Below are 21,933 nucleotides of genomic sequence, written 5' to 3'. Positions count from 1 at the left end.
GTAACACTATTGCTAAAAGCCAGTCGCATTGCCGCTGTGACCATATCCAGGCATCTTGAGAGGTTAAAGGTCAATCAGGCAGTTACATTTGGACAAAGATCCTGCCTCCAAAAGGTGATGACCAACCTGAGAGCTGACAGACCCTGAGGTGCTGGGACTTCAGGACCTTTTCTCTTTGATAGGTTTGTGAACAGAAGAAACAAGGGAAGGTATAATGGGGAACAGCTGACCAATTAAATAACATTTTGGGTCTGTCTTCACAAAACAGAACAAAATAACATCCCAAAAATCTTGGGGAACACAGGGTCTGGTGAGAAGGAGGAATTGAAGGAAATCAGTATCACTAGGGAAATGGTGTTGGGGAAGTTGTTGGGATTGAAGGCTGATAAATGCCCAGGGCCTGATTATCTCTATCCCAGAGTACTTAGGGAAGGGGCCCTAGTGGGTGCATTGGGTTGTCTTTCAAGATTCTTTACATGTTCCTCCAGATTGGAGAACACTAATGCAATGCCACTACTTAAAAAGGGGTGCAAAGACAAAACAGGGAATTATAGACTGGTTAGCCCCTGATCAGGTACAGCAGTAAACGCTAGAGTACTTCATAAAACTTTAATAGCAGAATACTTGAAAACAGTGATACAGTTGGACAGAATCAGCATGGATTTATGAAAGGAAACTATTCCTGACAAATCTACTAAAATGTTTTGAGGATGTAACTAGAGAGTCGGTAAGAGGAACCAGCGGATATAGGTTATGTGAACTTTCAAAAGGTGCTTTATAAGATTCCATGTTGATACCTGCCCTAGAGTAGCTGCCTCACTGAATACCGCTCCAACCAGGAGACCCAGAGTTGGGCGAATTGGGGCCGGGGCTGGGAGGAGGGTATCAGGGTATTCCCACCATTTTCTATCTATATTGGTCAGTACATTGACTCCAGGAGTTGGGAGGTCATGCTGCAGATGTGCAGGGCACTGGTTAGGCCACTTTTGGAATATTGTGTTCAATTCTGGTCTCCTTGCTATCGGAAAGATGTTGTTAAACTTGAAAGAGTTCAGAAAAGACTTAAAAGGATGTTGTTGGGATTGGAGGATCTGAGCTAGAGAGAGAGGCCGAATAGGCTGGGGCTGTTTTCGTTGGAGTGTTGGAGGCTGAAAGGTGCCCTTATAGGAGTTTATAAAATCATGAGGGGCATGGAGAGGGTCAATAGTCAAGGTCTTTTTCCCAGGGTAGCAGAGTCCAAAGCGAGAGAGCATAGGTTTAAGGTGAGAGGAGAAAAATTTAGTTGGGACCTGAGGGGCAGCTTTTTCACACAGAGCATGGGATGTGTATGAAATGAACAGCCATTGGAATATGAATAGAAAGGGTTTAGAGGGATGTGGGTCAAATGCTGGCAAATGGGACTTGGTTAATTTATGATATAGTGGTCAGCACGGACCAGCTGGACTATTGGGGCTGTTTCCATGCTGTACAACTCTATGACTCTATGTAACGTTAAAGTGCATGGGATTGGTGGTACTGAAATGAATACAGAACTTGTTGGCAGACAGGAAACAAAGAGTAGGAAGGGCGGACAGTGACTAGTGGGGTACTGCAGGGATCAGTGCTAGGAGCCAACTATTCACAATACAGATTAATGGTTTAGATGAGGGAACTAAGTGTAATATCTCCAAGTCTGTAGATGACACACAGCTGGGTGGAGGATGCAGAGATGCTTCAGTGTGATTTGGTCAGGTTGAGTGAGTGGGCAAATTCATATAATATGAATAAATGAGAGGTTACCCACTTTGGTAGCAGAAACAGGAAGGCAGATTATTACCTGAACAGTGAAAAGGGGAGGCACAATGAGACCTGGATGTCATTGTACACCAGTCACTGAAAGTAACCAAGTAGGAGCACAAGGCAATGAAAAAGGCAACTGGCCTTTGTAGTGAAAGCATTCGGGGATAGGACAGGGATTTCTTGCTGCAATTGTACAGGGCTTTGGCGAGACCACACCTAGAATATTGTGTGCAGCTTTTGTCTCCTGACCTGAGGAAGGATGTTCTGGCTACAGAGGAACAGTGTCAAAGGCTTCCCAGACTGATGCCTGGGATGAGGTATGAACACATTCTCCCCGTGTCTGCGTGGGTTTCCTCCGGGTGCTCCGGTTTCCTCCCACAGTCCAAAGATGTGCAGATTAGGTGAATTGGCCATGCTAAATTGCCCGCAGTGTTAGGGGCAGGGGTGAATGTCGGGGAATGGGTCTGGGTGGGTGCGCTTCGGCGGGTCGGTGTGGACTTGTTGGGCCGAAGGGCCTGTTTCCACACTGTAAGTAACCTAATCTAATCTAAATTGAACTGGATTGGTTCCGACTATATTCACTCGAGTTCAGAAGAATGCGATGGGGGCTGGGGAGGAGGGGGAGGAGGAGAGAATCTCATAGAAACCTATAAGTTTGTAACAGCACTAGAGAGGATAAATGCAGGAAGGATATTCTCAATGACCAGGAAATGCTGAATCAACGACAAAGGTCTAAGAATATAGGTAAACCATTTAGGACTGAGATAAGGAGAAATATCTTCATCCAGAGAGTAGTGAGCCTGTGGAATTCTCTGCCACAGAAAGCAATTGAGGCCAAAACGTTGTCTGATTTCAAGAAGGAGTTAGATATAGCTTTTAGAGCTATATAGAGCTAGATAGATAGAGCTATTTAGAGTTAGATAGAGCTCTTAAAGATAGTGGAGTCAAGGGTTATGGAGATAAGGCTGGAACAGGATACTGATTGGGAATGATCAGCCATGATCATATTGAATGGCGGTGCAGGCTCGAAGGGCATCTACTCCTACTCCTACTCCTGCATCTATTGTCTATTGTCTATAGAGATCAAAGGGTATGGGGAGAAAGTGGGAATAGGGGACTGAGTTGGATGATCATCCAGGATCGTATTGAATGGTGGAGCAGGCTCCAAAGGTCAAATGGCCCATCCCCACTCCTGTTTTCGATGTTTCCATGTGACAATGACAGACTGCAGCAGGCCCCAGAAGACCCCAAGTGTAATGGGGTATCTCTGGCCAGGCGGTCAGACCCCAGGGCAGGGAAGAGAGAAGGTTTGTGAGGGCAGGACAGTCTCTACCAGTTGGAGCTGTCCCTACCTTAGTGGGAGTCCCTCCTTGCTGCTGTCCCCACAGCCTCACTGCCCCTTGTCAGTGTGCTGGCCCTGTACCTTGTCACACAGTGTTATCGTCTTCCCTGACAACACCCAGTTCACGCTCGAGGGAAAGGGGGCTGTTAACTTCCCTTTGTTTGAGTGTTGCACTCCAGCATTGTTTCAGGCTGAAACCCCCCAGTTCAGGCTGACCTTCCAGTGGGAGTGAAGGAGCCCTGCAGTGTTGGAGATATCCCATTTGTTCCCTCTAAAGTAAAGATTCCACAGTGCTTTTTTTTGAAAAACAGCAGGAAGTCTATCCCCAGCATCCAGGCCAATAGTGACATCATACAAACATAAAGTTAAAAATCACACAACGCCAGGTTATAGACCAACAGGTTTAATTGGAAGCACTAGCTTTCAGAGTGATGCTCCTTCACCAGGTGGTTGTGGAGGACACAATTGTAAGGCACAGAATTTCAAGGCACATTATTGATTCTAATCTAAAAAGTGAGATAACAGAGTTTTACCTGAATTTATGCAGTTTTTGAGCAAAGTACAATGTAACTCTGCAGAATCAGTCTATACATTATGGCACAGACAGAGAACACAGGGGGCTAACACCTTCAACGTATTGTCTAGCTATCACCAATTGTTACAGTTAACCTGAGAATGCAACTTTAAAAAAAAGGTTTTGTGATTTACACATGAAAGAAGTGAAACTATCATGGTATTCGAACAGATGAAAGACTCAACAGACAATCAAGGTATTTTTCAATGTAATGTAATTTCAGTTCCATCACACTGCAAACTTTTGCTATAAATTCTGTGCCTGACAATTGAGCCCTCCACAACCACCTGATGAAGGAGAGTCGCTCCGAAAGCTAGTGTGCTTCCAATTAAACCTGTTGGACTATAACCTGGTGTTGTGTGATTTTTAACTTTGTACATCCCAGTCCAACACCGGCATCTCCAAATCATCATATAAACAGATTATCTGCTCATTATCCCATTGATGTTGGTAACAGCTTGCTGTGCACAAGATTTCCAACATTCCAATGTTGACAGCAGGCATTTCATTGGCTAAAAATGCTTTGGGCAATCCTGAGTGTGTGAAAGGTGATATACAAATGCAAGTTACTTTCTTTTCATTACGTCAGAGGTTTGATGTGAGTCTGGTTTGTCGGGTTATCTCTCACCTCATAGCCACCAATACTGATCTTGATGGAGACGTCCAGAGGCTGATTGATCACTCCAGCTACAGATTTGACCAATGACATAAAGAGCAGTGGGAACCACACGATGCAGATCAATGAGATGATGATGAGGCCACCCATTCCATATTTAACCAGCATGTTCTTCTTCTGACCAGCTGCCTGTGGGTATCTCTGTTGAGAAGAAAGGAGAGAGATGACAGCCCAGGAGTATCACTCCCAGCGAGTGTATAAGAGAGAGAGAACGAGCGAGAGAGAGAAAGAGCAGGGGGGTTGGGAGAGGGAGAGGGAGAGAGAGAGAGGGAGGGAGAGAGGGAGAGAGAGAGCGCATGAAGGGAACAGGGAGAGGGAAAGAGAGGGAGAGGGAGAGGGAGAGAGAGAGAGAGAGAGAGAGGGAGAGAGGGAGCGCGTGAGGGGGACAGGGAGAGGGAGAGAGAGAGAGAGAGAGATGGGGAGAGGGAGAGGGAGAGAGAGGGAGAGAGAGAGAGAGAGAGAGAGAGAGAGAGAGCGTGTGAGGGGGACAGGGAGAGGGAGAGAGTAACAAGAGCGAGAGAGAGAGCGCGAGAGAGAGAGAGAGAGACAGACAGAGAGGGGGAGGAGTGGGCCTGCTGGAGCTGGGTTGCTCAGCTTTTGTGGAGGTGGAAGAACTGAAACCCACTCTCAGGTTATCTTCAGAGTGTGACTTAATCTGACAGAATTGACCTTCCAGGTGACTTAAGACTTTTCTCCCACTCATAGAAATTTATGCATTGTGAATGCAAATTGGGAATTGATTCATTAAGTGTCAAGCTCTCAACCACAAGGTTGCGGGTTCAAGTCTCACTCTGAGATCAGAGTATGGAAAGCTGGGTTGATACTCCAGTGCTGTGCTTAGGGAGCTCTACACTCTCTGAGGTACCATCTTTTACATGAGGCATTAAACCAAGCTCCCATCTGCTTGATGTAAAAAATTCCTTGGCACTACTTGGAAGAGCAGGCCATCACCATCACAGAAACTAACTGGGCATTCACACATTGTTAACTACATTCATCAACGCTGTCAGAATCTTACTTCCCTCAGAGTGACATAATAAGATGGAAAGTCCTGAGGGGGACAACTCAGAGGTCCACATCTCTTTGTCTGTATTGGTGTCCCCACCCGGGCCCTTCATGCCTCCTCTCTATACACCCTCCCTCGATATCCTGTTTCAACATTCCTTTTCCTTACCCTCACTCCCTGCAGTCTCTCCTGCAGTCTCTCCATCTCCTGTGAGCATGCTGTGCCATCTCTGTGCCCATTCTCCTTGTATTAATCTGTGCCCTCTTCCTATATCATCTTATCACACAGCATCTCCCAGCCCTTTTTACCTACTCTCTCTTCATGTCTTCAGCCTCCTCCTCACCGGACTGATACATACCAGCCAACATTCCCATTCATTAGGGCTGGATCCAGCCTGCTTAACCCTGGGAAGAAACCCAGTGGAGACCAAAGAGAAAGGAAGGGGAATGAAGAGGGCTAACTTTAAGCTAATGCACTCTGTGTGAGAGTGATGGCAATGGGTGAGCTGTTTGACATTCCCCCTCTGCAGTCCCTGGGCATAGAAATGAATCTGAAAATTGACTCAGAAATGGACAGAAACGGACTCTCGTGTCTTTGCTGTTGGAGTTCCCTTCACTTAATAAATGGGCTACACATGAACCTTGCTGACCTCCATGTCTGAATTCCTGATTTGTTCCGGAGTTCTGCAAGTGCTGCAAAATCTAACCTGGTGACAGAGTCTGCATTATAGTTAAATTCTGTGACCCTGGGGCTGAGCTCAGTGGAGAATAAAACTGGACGCTGTGGAAGATGATTGCTTGTCCTTAACTCATCGTTGGATCAAAATCAGACTTTGTGACTCTGGTACCGAGCTAAGAGATTGGGACTCAGAAAAGGATAAACACATATTTCTGGATGAAGACACTGGTCTGAAATAAGGGTATATGGCCTAGTGGTATTATCACTAGACTATTAGTCCAGAAACCTCGCTTATGTTCTGGGAACCTGGATTAAAAACCCCCTCACAGCAGACAGTGGAATTTGTATTCAATTAAAAAAATTAAGGAATTAAGAATCTACTGATGACCATTGTTGATTGTTGGAAAAACCTAACTGGTTTACTAATGCCCTTTAGAGAAGGAAATCTGCCATCCTCACCTGGTCTGGCCTACATGTGACTCCACAGCCCAGCAGTGTGGTTGACTCTCAGTTGCCCTCTGAAATGGCCGAGCAAGCCACTCAGTTGTACCAATTGCTACATAGTGTCTTCAGGGACAACTAGGGATGGGTAATATATGCAAGCCAGCCAGTTTTGTCCACGTCCAACAAATGAATTTTTAAAAAAAACAAGCTGCAGTATTAATGGATTAATCCACTTTCACTGAATTCAAAAGAATATTGTCTCTTTGACCCTTCATTCTTAGCAAAACAAAAGACTTCATTAAAGGCCTACAGACATAATCAAAAGGCTCAGTGGGACAGATTATCAGCTTCGCAACAGGGCAGACAGCAGTACACAGTGTGGAATACAGTCAAACAAGAGAAGGAACGTACTTCATCTGATTGTTTACCAGTTCTGATGGAAGTTCAACTTAATCAGAAATATAAAAAACTGTACCTTTCCACTGACACTGCCCAACTTGCTGAGTGATCATTTTTATTTGATCCTCCCAGCATCAAGTTTGCTTTTCCGTGAGAATTAGATTGGTATCTAAGCCCTTATTGTCTGCAATGATCACTGTCTGTTTCAAGAGGAATGGAGTTTGAGTGTTGGATCAATCACCGAGGAGAGGTTAGAGTGCAAATGTTTTCCAATCATCCTGTTTGGAGATGTAATCACACCCCTCTGAAGCAGGTGGGACTCCTGGTCTAGAGATATGAGCACTACCATTGCACTACAAAAGCCAATTAGACATTAAACCATTATATCCCCAAATAAAGTGAGGCTACCTGAGCCTAGTGGACTTTTCTTCGATTTATAGGTTACCTGTTGCTCACCTTCTCCGACTCGTTCCAGCATTTCAGGATGAAGACGTTAGCGTAAATGTCCTCCACACAAATCCAGCTGGAGATACTGAGTGTGGTGTCTGTCCATACCCAATCCATTACTGCCCTTAGCTCTGTCAGAAAAGGCACCAGACGGAACCTGAAACCATCCGACAAAGCTGATTAATGGAGGGCAGTATTTTCAGTCAGGGTTCAGAGATGTTTAAGTGGGCCAGGTGTCCAGATGCTTAAGCAAATAGAGACTGGCTTGTATAGCTTGTACAACATGTAGCAGATGGAAATAATTGTTACTTGAGCAAAACCTTCATCTTAATCAAAGCACACATTTCTAAATCTCACACTTAAACTCTCGATTCAAGCAGCAGTCATCTGTAGAACTGGCACAGCATCTGTAAATATCATTTCATGCTTCTGTGTAGAGGATTGAGAAGACACGTACACATGACAATACTCTTTGACTGTGTGTGTGTGCGTGCGAGATATATATATAGATAGATAGATAGATAGATAGATATATAAAAGAGTGAGAGAGAGAGATACTGAGACAATTCAGGAGAGGTCACAGTTGGATCCTTGATGTGTATGGTCATGTTGACAAAGTTGACGGTAGGGAGTCCACTACAAATCGCTGGTGTAAAAGGAAAGCTGTATCAGGCAGGGTTCCTGTCCTAAAGACTAGCTGTGACCCCACCTTCTGTTGGTGGGTTCGCCTGGCAGATACCAAGGGCGTTTATCGAGAGCCGGCAGATTAGTAAGTGCAACACAGGCAAAAAATCAGGGGAAGAACACAATTGGGAACCATATTAACTATGGTAAGTTCTAAGGAAGAGTGAAAAGTAAAAAGAGAAAAGCAACGTGAGTATATGAAAAGAGTAGCTCAGATACAGGGAATCCAAAATAATCAAACATTCAAAAGGTACACAGTGATAAAGGGGCAGTAAGACAGGCCCTGGGGCTGACCAGAACTCAAAAAGGATATTCCTGCTGGGCGACAGAGGGCTGGTATAATGAAGGAGTATTTTGTATCTGTCTCTATCTTCTTCACTACCTCCAGTCATTGAATTGACTGCCAATTTGAATCTCTACAGATTATAAACAACATGAATTTAATAATGATTCATGTGACTCAGCCAACATTGTCTACCTTATACGTTGCAGGCAAGGATGCCCTGAGGTATGGTACATTGGGGAAACCGAGCAAAGGCTACGGCAACGGATGAATGGGCACTACACAACAATCAACAGACAGGAGGGTTCCCTCCCTGTTGGGGAACACTTCAGTGGTGCAGGACATTCAGCCTTGGACCTTCGGGTGACCATCCTCCAAGGTGGACTTCGGGACAGGCAGCAGAGGAAAGTGGCCGAGCAGAGGCTGTTAGCTAAGTTCGGTACCCATAGGGAGGGCCTCAACCGGGACATTGGGTTCATGTCACATTTCAGGTGATCACCATTGCACTACACACACACAAATACTCCTACACACACACACTCTGACATACACATGGACACAGGTACACACAGACACCCACACACACCCTTATAGACACACACACTCCCAACACATGCACCCCCTCACAGACTTAAGACACTCTGCACTCACTACACACACACAGACACACACACATTCTCACACTCACAACCCCCACCCCAGACAGACACACACCCACAGACAGACAAAGACCCAGATACACACATATATTTTGTGGGATGAATTTGTACTTGCAGAGTTACATTGCACTTTGCTCAAAAGCTGCATACATTCATGTAGAACTCTGAGCTCAAAAACTGCATGAATTTATGTAAAACTCTGTTATCTCACTTTTTAGATTAGAATCAATCTAAACATCAGGACATAGACAGAGAACACAGGGGGCCAACACCTTCAACATATTGTCTAGCTATCACCATTGTTAACAGCTAACCCGAGAATGCAACTTTTTTAAAAAAAGGGTTTTGTGATTTACACATGAAAGAAGTGAAACTATCACAGTATTCTAACAGATGAAAGGCTTAACAGACAATTTCAGTTACATCACACTGCAAATTTTTGCTATAAATTCTGTGTTACGATCGAGCCCTCCACAATCACCTGATGAAGGAGCGTCGCTCTGAAAGCTAGTGTGCTTCCAATTAAACCTGTTGGACTATAACCTGGTGTTGTGTGATTTTTGACTTTAATAAACTTTTACCAGTAAAGATGATGCTAACAAGGTCATAGTGAAAGAGAAGCAACATTATTCCAACATAAAGTTAACCACCCTAGTTGGACATGAAAGAAAATTATGAATAAAGAAAATTTGATTAGGAAAAGTCATGTTTCTTGAAAGTGAGGGTTTTTTTTGATGACAGTAAATCTGTTGAGGTTAGTGAATGTGGCTTTCCAGAAGATGTTTGGTTAAATGATACATAAATGATGGTGGGCGGCATGGTGGCATAGTGGTTAGCACTGCTGCCTCACAGCGCCAGAGACCCAGGTTCAATTCCCGCCTCAGGCGACTGACTGTGTGGAGTTTGCACGTTCTCCCTGTGTCTGCGTGGGTACCCTCCGGGTGCTCCGGTTTCCTTCCACAGTCCAAAGATGTGCAGGTCAGGTGAATTGGCCATGCTAAATTGCCCGTAGTGTTAGGTAAGGGGTAAATGTAGGGGTATGGGTGGGTTGTGCTTCGGCGGTTCGGTGTGGATTTGTTGGGCTGAAGGGCCTGTTTCCACACTGTAATGTAATCTAAATCTAATAACAGGGGCTTGGGAGCAAAGTTGGAGTCAATAGAACAAAACAGTCAGTGGCAACATGGAGGCAAAGTTGGCTGAGTGGCAGGAAGGAGAGAGCCATAGGGACCAGTTGTTTTTGGACAAGAAGTAGGTACACAATGGGGTTTTCCAGTATCCCCGGGAGCACTCTTCACTCCTATTTATAATTGACATTGACTTGAGTGGACAGGGCACAACTTCAACATCTTCAGACAACATAAACGTACAAGTATTGTGAGGAGGACAATGGTGGACTTCAAGAGGACATAGAGTCTGGTGGAATAGTGGGCACAGAGAAGTGTGAAAAGTGGCATTTACCCAGATGACCATTGTGGTACTTACATCTCTACCAGTCTGTCGCACTGGGTACAGGGGTGTTTGTAGTAGTTTGCTTCCATCTGTCGAAGAGGCATGGTTAGTAAGTTTACAGATGACATCAAAATTGGTGGTATAATGAACAGTGAAAAAGGTTATTTAAGATTACAAAGAGTTTGTGATTGATTGGGTCAATGGGCTGAGGAGTGGCAGATGGAATTTAGTTTGGATAAATGTGAGGAATTGCATTTTGGTAAAACAATAAAGGGCAGGACTTATACAATTACAAGTAGGGCCTTGGACAGTGTTTTCAAACAGAGACACCAAGGGATTCTAGTACATAATTCTGAAGTTTGCATCACATGTAGACAGGCTGGTTAAGAAGGCATTTAGCATGCTTGCCTCCATTGCTCAGACCTTTTGAGAACTGAAGTTGGGAAGCCATGTTGAGATTGTACAGGACGTTTAGATTGGATTAGATTCACTACAGTGTCAAAACAGGCCCTTCGGCCCAACCAGTCCACACCGACCCTCCGAAGAGCAACCCACCCAGACCCATTCCCTACATTCACCCCTTCACCTAACACCATGGGCAATTTAGCATGGCCAATTCACCTAACCTGCACATCTTTGGACTGTGGGAGGAAACCAGAGCACCCGGAGGAAACCCATGCAGACACGGGGAGAATGTGCAAACTCCACACAAACAGTTGCCTGAGGCGGGAATTGAACCCGGGTCTCTGGCGCTGTGAGGCAGCAGTGCTAACCACTGTGCCACCGTGCCACCCTATTGGTGAGGTCTCTTCTGGGGTACCGTGCCCAGTCTGATTATCCTGTTATAGGAAGGATATCATTAAACTGAAGAGAGTTCAGAAAAGATCTAGCAGGTTGTCGCCGAGAATGAAAGGTTTGAGTTATAAGGAGAGGCTGGAAAGGCTGGCACTTTTTTCACTGGTGTGTAGGAGGTTGAAAATCTCCTAAAACCTTTGAGGTTTCCAAATCATGAGGGATGTAGATCAGGTGGATGGCAGGTGTCTTTTCCCTCCACTGGGGGATTTCAAGTCCGGGGGGCAGTGAGAGGAGAATGCTTTAAAAAGGACATGAGTGGCAATGTTTTACACACAGAGTGGTTTGTGGGTGGAATGAACTGCCAGAAGAAGTGGTGGATGCAGCTACAGTTAAAACATTTAAAAGACATTTGGATAAGCACACGAAGAAGAAATGTTTGAAGGGATATGGGACAAGCGCAGGCAGGTGGGACTAGTTTAGTGTGGAAATATGGTCGGCCGAGGAGAGGCTGTTTGACTCCATTATCCTCCCTTGACGAGGGTCTGTTGGTCAAGATTAGAGTGGTGCTAGAAATGCATAGCAGGTCAAGCTGAGGAGTTGGAAAGTCGACACTTCAGGCAGGAGCCCTTCATCAGGAATGCTCCTGCCTGAAACATTGATTTTCCTGCTCCTCAGATGCTGCCTGACCAGCTGTGCTTTTTCAGCACCACTCTAATCTTGACTCTAATCTCTAGCATCTGCAGTCCTCACTTTCGCCTTGGGTCTGTTGGTGGTAGAGGACAAAGCACAGTGGAGTATCTACAGCAGAGACTGTTCTGATATAACAACTTGGTTAATTGCATGATAGCAATAATTACAACTATATTTGGTCAGGTATTCTTACTGGCACAGTTTGGAGCCTTCCAAAAGCTATGATGGACAGCAATGGACAAGGTCAGATGTTTGTAACTGCAGTTTGTCTCTTGTTGAGACACCACTTGGTGCAATTCAGTGTAAGCACCAAGATCCATCACAATCACGGTCCTGGTATACCACTCGGAACTTCACTCCCAACTTCTCTTTTATAAATAAAAATATAAGTTTCTGGTGGAAAGGTCTGGGGAATACGACACCAGGTTATAGTCCAACAAGTTTATTTGAAATCACAAACTTTCGGAACACACTGCTCCTTCAGCAGGTGAAGTGAAGCACACAAGCACAGAATTTATTGGCAGAGAGACCAAAAAAATTGTATAAAAGGTGTGAGTGGATCGTTGACAGGCTGAATAGCAAATCTCTGCAGGTGACCAAAAGTGTCAAGACAGTATGAGTCAAGTGTTGACAGCTGGCTAGCAAGTGAAAGGCTGACCTATAATCCAATTAATTGAGGCAGAGAGATAATTACAAAAAAATTAAAAATAAGATGGTGCTGGAGACAAATCAAATGGCTGGAATAGCATGGTAAGTATAAGAGTTGCATGCCAAGGGTCTAACCAGAGTAATAAGTAATCCAAAACTGTACAAACTAATTAAGGTCGAGAGGCCAGAACAAGTTATCAAGGTGGTGGTGTCAAAACAGCACAGCAAGGAAGATTTTACAAATACAGAACAATATGGTGGAGTTAGATGTAGTGCGACATGAATCCAAGCTCATGGTTGAGGCCACCGTCACGGATAAAGAAACAAAAACAGAGGCTGCTGGAAAAGATCAGCAGGTTGGTTTTCATGGGTACGGAAGGTGGCCATCAATTTCTGCTTGGTGATTCTGATTTGTTGTGCATCTCAAAGGTAACCTTGGAGAACACGAGCCTGAGGACCATGTAGACACTACAACAATAGATGAATGGACACCACACAACAATCACTAGACAGGGATGCTCCCTCCCAGTCGGGGAACTCTGCAGCGGTCAGGGACACTCAGCCTCTGATCTTCAGGTAAGCGTCCTCCAAGGTACACAACAACGCAGAAGCACCCAATCAGAACTGATAGCCAAGTTCATGCCTTTGCATAGGATGGCGCAGTCATATTGAGGAAAGAGTCATAAATGGTCACGTGGAAAAATCAACTTGAGCAGTGACAAGATGTCCCTTTTGTAAAAGCGAAGGGGTATTTGGATAGCTGCCCATAATTAACCAAGCTATCAGAATGCAAATGGTGATAGGTCACTAGAGTAGTAAATCAGAGACCTGCTCTAAAGCTCTGGGGCTTAAAGCAGGAAGTGCTGGAGAAACTCAGCAGGTCTAGCCGCAGAGAGAAATAGGGTTAATGTCCTGGATTCTCTTCTTGAGTACTAGTGTTCAAGTCACAAGCTAATGGGATTTAAATTTAATGAATAATTCTGGAATTGAAAATTAATCTCAGTAATGGTGATTATGAAACTATTAATAATATCCTTTAGGGAGAAAAATCTGCTGTCCTTACCCAGTCTGGCCTACACGTGACTTCAGACCTACAGCAATGTAGCTGATTCTTAACTGCCCTCTGACATGGCCAAGAGTCACTCAGGTCAAATGATGCCAACAAATGGGATTAGGTATAGTTCATCAAGTCTTAGAGATGTACAACACGGAAACAAACCTTTCAGTCCAACTCGTCCATGCCAAGCAGATATCCTAAATTAATCTAGTCTGATTTGCTAGCATTTGGCCCATATCTCTCTAAGCCCTTTCTATTAATGTACACATCCAGGTGCCTTTTAAATGTTGCAATTGTACCAGCCTCCACCACTTCCTCTGATTGCTCATTCCATACATGCACCACCCTCTGTGTGAAAAGATTGCCCCTTAGATGCCTTTTAAATCTTTCCTCTCTCACCTTAAACTTATGCCCTCTAGTTTTGGACTCTCCAACCCTGGGGAAAAGACCTTGTCTGTTTATTCTATCCATGCCCCTCATGATTTTACAAACCTCTATAAGGTCACCCCTCAGCTTCCGATGCTCCAGGGAAAACAGCCCCAACCTTTCCAGCCTCTCCCTCTCGCTCAAACACTCCAATCTCGGCAACATCCTTGCCTTTTCTGAACCCTTTCAAATTTCACAACATCTTTCCTATGGCAGGGAGACCAGAACTGAATGTAATATTCCAAAACTGACCTAACCAATTTCTGTGCAGCTGCAACATGTCATCCCAACTTCTATCCATCAATAAGGGGTTTGGTGGCTTTCACTGGCATGGACACAATGGGCTATAGAGCTTTTTTTCTGTGCTATAGATCTCTATGACTCTATGCTGGCCTGTAGGCAATGCCCACATCCTGTGAAAGAATAAGTTATTAAAACAAAAAGTCCCAATTTCTGGTTGGCTGGTTGAGTTCACTAACCAATCTATCCCAAACACATGTTTGCTTTGCTTTGACATACTGCCTTTGCTTGGTTAAGATGGTTTCTTGTGCCAGCTAAAATCAGCCCCTCCTGCCTCCCTGCTTGCTGCATCTATACCACCGTGTAGAATTTTACTTACGCTTGAAAGAGGAAGAGGTTGATGTAGTTGTAGCTCTTGGTTAAGAAGTTGCCAAGCACTCTGTTGGGATAGCCACACTTGATCTGATATGCTGATAAACCGAAGTAAATGCATTTCACAAAGTACCAAAGCTGAGCGACTGGGTTTTGGTTAAACCTCCTGCAGTCAGAAATTACAACAACTGTTAGAAAACAGAAAGCAGGTAGGAGTTATCACATATCATATACACTCAAAAAAACCCCTTTCCCAGGTTATTAATTTTTTTGTTAATCAAAACGTAGTTATCTCTGTAAATCACATCACTTCTCTTTTAGATTCTTGTTATATCACATTCATCAGTGTTGGCTGAAGGCAAGATCAAGAACTGCCTTCAGTTTTCGGATTCTTTTTAACATTGAATATGGAATAAACAACCTAAATTCTAAAATACATGCTATTTAGAAATGTATCAGGCTCTAAACTTACTGTTAGATGATTCCATAAACTCTACCACCCAATGCTAGTCAGGCTACTGCACATGCCTCTCTGCAAGTGTCTCTCACATTCACACAGTTAAACTTCAGATCTTCGCGCAACTCTCCAGATCTTTCTCCTTATTCCCATCTCTTTAAATTCACCCACACTGTGCTATTTACATCAGATAAGGAGCAGCACCATGACATCATCACGAGGTTGCTGCAGGGGCCTTTCACCCAGTACTGAACAATCCCAGACCACCAGGAGATGGATGATCATCTCCTCGGCCTTCAGTCTATTGCAGTAAGACAGCCTCCAGCTCATGACTTCCATGCAGGCCCTACTTAGGCTGCCTGGGTCACATCCTAGCTGAGAGTTTGTACTGTGGCTTAGGGCTGACTATTTCATGACAATCCTTTTATTATTCCATTCTTGGTAGGACATAAGTCCTTCTGGAATCTTACATTAAACATAGACAGGAGAGTCAGTGTTTTGTAATGGACTACATTACCTTTCAGTCACCCCAGGGAGGATGAAGAACATCCAGAAATGGATCCCAAGCACCATGACAACCTGAAAGACAACCTTCCCCATGACGGTCTTCCTGAGGTAGAGAGCACGGTCAACCACCATGGTGGCAAACTGAACCAATACCATCACGAGGAACACTTGGGGCACCTGATCCTCTGAGAGGGATTCTGTGATGTCAGCCACAGCTGTGTGTCTCTGTGGAAGCAAAACATGGCACAACGTAAGAAGAAACAGGAGGAGGAGTAGGCCATTTGACCCTTCAAACCTACCCCACCTTCCACCAAGACCATGGCTGATCAATCCAAGCCTCTTTTGTGACAGCTCATCATAGCTGTTAACACCCTGATATTTCAAATACTTACCTCCCTTCTCTTCAAATCCTTTCAGTGATCTAGCCTTCTCAAGGCACTGGAATAGAGAATTCCAGACATTCACTACCTTCCAGGAGAAGAAATTCCTTCACTTCTCAGTTTTAAATGAATATCCCCTTATTCAGTAGCTATCTCCCCGTGTTCGAGATTCCCTCACTTGTGAAAACATTTTCTTAACATCTACCTGTCAAGCCTCCACAGAATCATGTATGGTTCAATAAGATCTACCTCCCTTCTCCCAAACTCTAATGAATAAAGGCCTAACCTATTTAGCCTTTGGTCAGCCCCTTTATCTGAGGAATCAGCCTTGTGAATCTCTTTTGAACAGCCTCCATTGCCAGTATATTCTTTGTAAATATGGGAACATCAGGTGTGGCCTCTCCAACACCTTGTAGTGTTGTCACAAGACTTCTTTTTTTCTAAACTCCAAACCCACTGGCAATAAAGACCAAAAATTCCACTTACTGCCATAATTCCTTGCTGTACCTGCATGTTAACTACTTGTGTTGATTACAAAGGAACACCCAGACCACTTTGCGCTGTGCTTTTTTTGGATGTCTCCATTTAAATACTGTCTGCCTTTTGATTCTTCCTATCAAAAGTATGAGACCTCACATTTTCCTACATTAAACTCTATTTGTTAAGCTTTTGCCCCCTCAACCAATCTATATCCCTTTGCAGATTCCTTACGTCCTCATCACAATGTGCAATTTCACCTATTTTTGTACTGTCAACCAATTTGGATATATGACACTGTGCTCCCTCCTCAGAAGTGGTTAATAAACATAATAGCCAATTGAGGTCCCAGGATCGATCCTTATGTCACTCTTCTAGTTACATTTTTCTAGCCTGAAAAAGACCTAAAATCCTGACTCTTCTGTGTGTTAACCAATCCTCAGTCTATGCTAATACATTACCATCTACCATGAGCTCGTTTCTTGTAAAATAACCTTTAACGTGGCATTTTATCAAATATACTAAATCTACTGCTTGCTCTTTAATCAATTTTGCTTGATTTATCCTCAAATAAATATAACAAATTTGTCAAATATGATTTCCATTACTCAAAGCCATATTGACTCTGTTGAAACGTCTTGCGAGTTTGTCTGTAATAATAGACTTTAGCACTTTTCAATGACAGATGTCAGGCTAACTTTCCCGCCTTCTATCACCCTCCCTTGGTCACAGAAGAGTTTTCTGATCTGCTGGAACTTCCCCAGAATCCAAAGAGTTCTAGAATATTTCCACAAATGTCTCCAATATCTTTACAGCCACTTTGTTTGAATCCCTTGGATATAGATCATCAGGTCCTGAGGATACTTGCGCCGTGGTTCCAGTGTCAAATGCTTTATCACTCATGATAGACACTGTAATAACAATTGTTTCAATCATCCTGTTCTGCAGACAGCACAAAATTAGATTATCAGCTGGAGTATTCACTAGTTGTAGTTGTTAATAAGAAGGGCACTGGTGCCTGAGCACTGAGGGTTCATGAATAAACTGGAGAAGGTGTAGGCCAATCACCATGCATTATGATTGTCCAACTTGTTCCTACTTTCTGCCGTACTCTTCCATCCCTTCAGCCCTAAGAACTATATCAAACTCCTCCTTGAAAACATTCATTGTTTTGGCCCCATCTGTTTTCTGGGGCAGAGAATTCCACAGGCTTCCCACTCTCTGGGTGAAGAGATTTCTCCTCATCTCGATCTGAAATGGCCTACCTTACATCATTAGATTATGACCATGATTCTGGACATCTTGATCATGGGTGGCACGGTGGCACAGTGGTTAGCACTGTTGCTTCGCAGCGCCAGAGACCCGGGTTCAATTCCCGCCTCAGGTGACTGACTGTGTGGAGTTTGCATGTTCTCCCCATGTCTGCGTAGGTTTCCTCTGGGTGCTCTGGTTTCCTCCCACAGTCCAAAGATGTGCAGGTCAGGTGAATTGGCCATCCTAAATTGCCCGTAGTGTAGGTAAGGGGTAGATGTAGGGGTATGGGTGGGTTGCGCTTCGGCGGGGCGGTGTGGACTTGTTGGGCCGAAGGGCCTGTTTCCACACTGTAAGTAATCTAATCTTATCTTGGGAACATCCTTCTTGCATTTAACCTTTCTAAACGTTTTGAAAAATTTGATAGATTTCTATGAGATGCCCCACCCCATTCTTCTAATGTCCGGTGAATATAGTCCGAATCAATCCAGTCTCTCTTTGTATGTCAGTCCTATCATCCCATGAAGTAGTCTGGTAAACCTTTGCTGCTCACCCTCCATCACCAGAACATCCTTCCTCAGATAAGGAGACCAAACCTGCACACAATATGCAAAGCTTCATATAACTGCAGTAAGACAACCCTGCTCCTATACTCAAATCCTTTCACTAAGAAGGCCAACATACCATTCACCTTCTTCACCTCCTGCTCCACCTGCATGCTTACTTTCAGTGTCTGGTGTACAATGTCTCATTCCACTTCCCCCCCCCAACCCTTCCCAATCGATCACCATTCAGGTAATAATTTACCTTCGAGTTCTTGCTATCAAAGTGGATAACCTCACATTTAACCTCATTATACTGCATCTGCTCACTCAGTCAACATGTCCAAATCTGAAGCACCTCTGCATCCTCCTCACAACTCAGCCTCTCCTCCCCCCACCACCTCCAGCTTTGTGTCATCTGCATACTTGGAGATATTACATTTAGCTCCCTCATCTAAACCATTAATCTATATTGTAAGTAGCTGGGGTCCTAGCACTGGTCCCTACAGCACCCCACTGAACACTGCCTACCATTCAGAAAAAGACTAATTGATTCCTACTCTGTTTTCTATCCGTGTCAGCACACCACCCCCAATCCCATGCACTTTAATTCTACACACTAATGTTTTGCGTGAAACTTTACTGAAAGTCTTCTGAAAGTTCACATAAGCCACAAACACTGGCTCCCTCTTATCCTACATCTTCAAAGAATTCCAGTAGATTGGTCAAGCAAGATTTCCCTTTCGTAAATCCATGCTGACTTCATCCAATCTTGTTATTGCTTTCCAAGTGATGTTCTAGTACTGAGTGAAGAAATCTTTTCCCATGTCAATCCTAAATGACTTGCCCTGTACCCTGATTTTAAACTCTCCAACCATGGAAAATATGCTCCCCGCAGCTGAATCCTGTTAGAATTTTATATGTTTCAATCCGATCCCCTCACAGCCTTTTAAATTCCAGTAAATACAGGCTCATTCAATCTCTCCTCATAGGACAGTCTTGCCATCTCAAGTGAATCTAGTGAATTTCTGCTGTCATCTCTCTGTGGTAAGTGTATCCTTTCTCAGGTAGGGAGACCAAAGCTACCCACAATTGTCCCGTGTGGTCTTACAAACGTGCAGTATGCCTGCAGTAAGACATCACTATTTCTGAGTACAAAATTGTTTTAATTATTTTCTTTAAATGTTATTTAGTTGTTTTCTTATTCTTGTAATATTCAACACCAGCCACCATGATTGAATGAACCAATCATTTATCCATCACGTCTATTACCAACATTGGAGAAGAATAAATAACCATAAGCAACTGGAGCCAAGGTCAGGGCAAAGACTGGTTTTTCTGGTTCAGTTATTATCATCTGTTCATTTTTCATCATCAAGGTGATGAGAAGGAGCAGTTCATTTGTTAGAAGGACTGAAATGTCTTTGAATTAAAGGTCACTTTGGACCTTGGCTGGTTTGGATGCCATGGTCCCATCCCTGGAATATGCTAAAATGCATTCCAAATACATCAATGCTGCCCCTCTGTGGCTGCAGTTCAAACCTGAACCAATAAACTCTAATTGCAGAGTCCTACACTTACTCCAAATGCCCAATATCCAAAAATGGTGATGATGAAGTTAATGACGTCAATGAGAAACATTAATGCGTAGACATCACACACTGCATTATATTCAGGATGGATGATGTTGTAGAAGAATTCTTTAATGGGCAGGTAGATTTGAAGAGCTCTGTAGGACACAAGGAAACAAGACAATGCAATAAATGTTTTACATAAATGAACAGAGATACATTCATGTCCACCTCATTTGCACCATTACGATGTGCAAAGACCAAAAATTACCTTAAATTCATGGCTCCAATTCTGGCTAAAACCACAGAAAAAATCATGAAGGTCTCAACATTAATGACGAGGAGGAGCTCACAACCAATTGCTCAAAATGGGGGTAAACTGTCCAATTTTGAGTGAAAACATTGTAATGATCAGGCAGAGTAATGTCCAAAGAGGGAAACTGGATCATTGGAAACTTGAAGGATGAACTGGATTGATGATTGATAAACCCAGTGGACCAGATCAGCTGCTTCCCAGAGCGTGGGAGGAGGTGGGTTGAGAGATAGTGGATACATTGGTAATTATCTTTCAGAAATCTACAGAGTCTGGAAAAATTCCTGCAGACTGGAAGTTAGCAAATATAACCCTCACTGCTTAACGAAGGAGGGAGAGGAAGAATGGAAAACTCAGAACTGTTAGTTTGACATCAGTATTATGAAAAATGTTGGAATCGATTACAAAGCCTGTTTTGATGAGACTTTTAAAAAAATAGTAAAACGAGCACAGTCAGCATGAATTTATGAAAGAGGAAACACATTGACAAAATCTACTGGAGATATTTGAGAATGTTACCTTTATTATAGGTGAAGGAGAACCAGTGGTTGTGGGGAATTTGAATTTTCTGAAAGCTTTTTATAAGATCCCATCAGATTCAATAAACCAACAGCGTAAGGGATTGAGAGAAATACATCAGTATGGATTGAGAATTGGTTAATGGACAGGAAGCAGAAAATAGGATTAAATACAAGCTGTTAGCGGGGGCTGGGTCAACAACTGTTCACAATCGATAGAAATTATTGTGATGTGGGGAGCAAATATAGTATTTCCAAATTAGCTAATGCAACCAAGCCAGGTGGGAATGATTTTGTGAGGGGGCTGAAAAGAGGTATCAAGCAGATTTGAAGGAAGGTTTAAAGGACTGGGCTAGAATATAATGAGTAAATATGAAGACACGTTGGTGTCCTTGTTCACAATTTATGAATAGCTCTCATGCAGATGCAGCAGGCAATTAGAAAGGCAAATATAGTGCTGGTACTCACTTGAGTCTGGATATGAACATTTCTTTCTGCAGTTGTGTCTAGCCTGCTGAGACCCCACCTGGAATACTGCATACAGTTTTTGTCTCCTTATCGAGAGAAGGACTCACTTGCCCCCAGGGGACATAATCTCAGGATAATGGATTATGACTGAGATGAGGACAATTTTCTTCTTTGATCTTTGGAATTCTCTAGCCAGAGGCTGTGGTAACGCAGATTTTGAACAGGTTCAAGACAGAGATGGACAGGTTTCTGGAGACCAGTGTCCTCAGTGGCACCGAGGAAATGATCCAACTTGATATAATTGAACGGTTGAGCTGACTTGGCAAGATCAACAACCTGCTCCTCTTCCTATCTACCTAAATCTGCTGTCTGGATCTCACCACCTTGTGCAACATCCTGTCCCATGGGCCCAAGCACCTGTGGGTCAAGAATCACCTGTTCAGTTACATAAGGATCTTTGATAGAAACTAACAACTTGATGTAGAATCATCCTCAAATTAAAGGACAGCTCATGATATTGTCCTGTACCACACTGGCTTCTTCCAGAACGCACCAATCTTTTTCACACCGTGATTTAAATGGCATTACCATCACCAAATCCCCAACTGTCAATATCTTGAAGGGTTCCCATTGTCCAGAATCTCAACTGGACTCACCACATAAACACTGCAAGAGCAGGTCAGAGTCTAGGAGCACTGCAGCAAAGTAACTCACCTGCTGACTCCTCAAAGCCTGCCCACCATCTACAAGGCACGTGTCAGGAGTGGGATGGAATACTCCCCACTTGCCTGGATGGGTACA

General features: G+C 43.7%; 1 protein-coding gene across 1 annotated transcript in view; it reads right to left on the bottom strand.

Annotated features, from left to right (window-relative positions):
• LOC140462783 (piezo-type mechanosensitive ion channel component 2-like) overlaps window positions 1-21,933 on the bottom strand; it is a 423,249-nt gene that overhangs the window by 29,664 nt on the left and 371,652 nt on the right. Inside the window, exons 59-63 of the mRNA XM_072556051.1 lie at window positions 19,844-19,991; window positions 15,623-15,837; window positions 14,656-14,814; window positions 7,355-7,502; window positions 4,324-4,512 (exon numbers count right to left, since the gene is read on the bottom strand). Coding sequence (XP_072412152.1) covers window positions 4,324-4,512; window positions 7,355-7,502; window positions 14,656-14,814; window positions 15,623-15,837; window positions 19,844-19,991 — 859 coding nt within the window. The remainder of the gene's footprint in view (window positions 1-4,323; window positions 4,513-7,354; window positions 7,503-14,655; window positions 14,815-15,622; window positions 15,838-19,843; window positions 19,992-21,933) is intronic.

The sequence above is a fragment of the Chiloscyllium punctatum genome, chromosome 37 (assembly GCF_047496795.1).
Source record: "Chiloscyllium punctatum isolate Juve2018m chromosome 37, sChiPun1.3, whole genome shotgun sequence".
Taxonomy (NCBI): Eukaryota; Metazoa; Chordata; class Chondrichthyes; order Orectolobiformes; family Hemiscylliidae; genus Chiloscyllium; species Chiloscyllium punctatum.
Note: the sequence above shows the minus strand (reverse complement) of the source record. Positions and strands in the feature narration are given on the sequence as shown.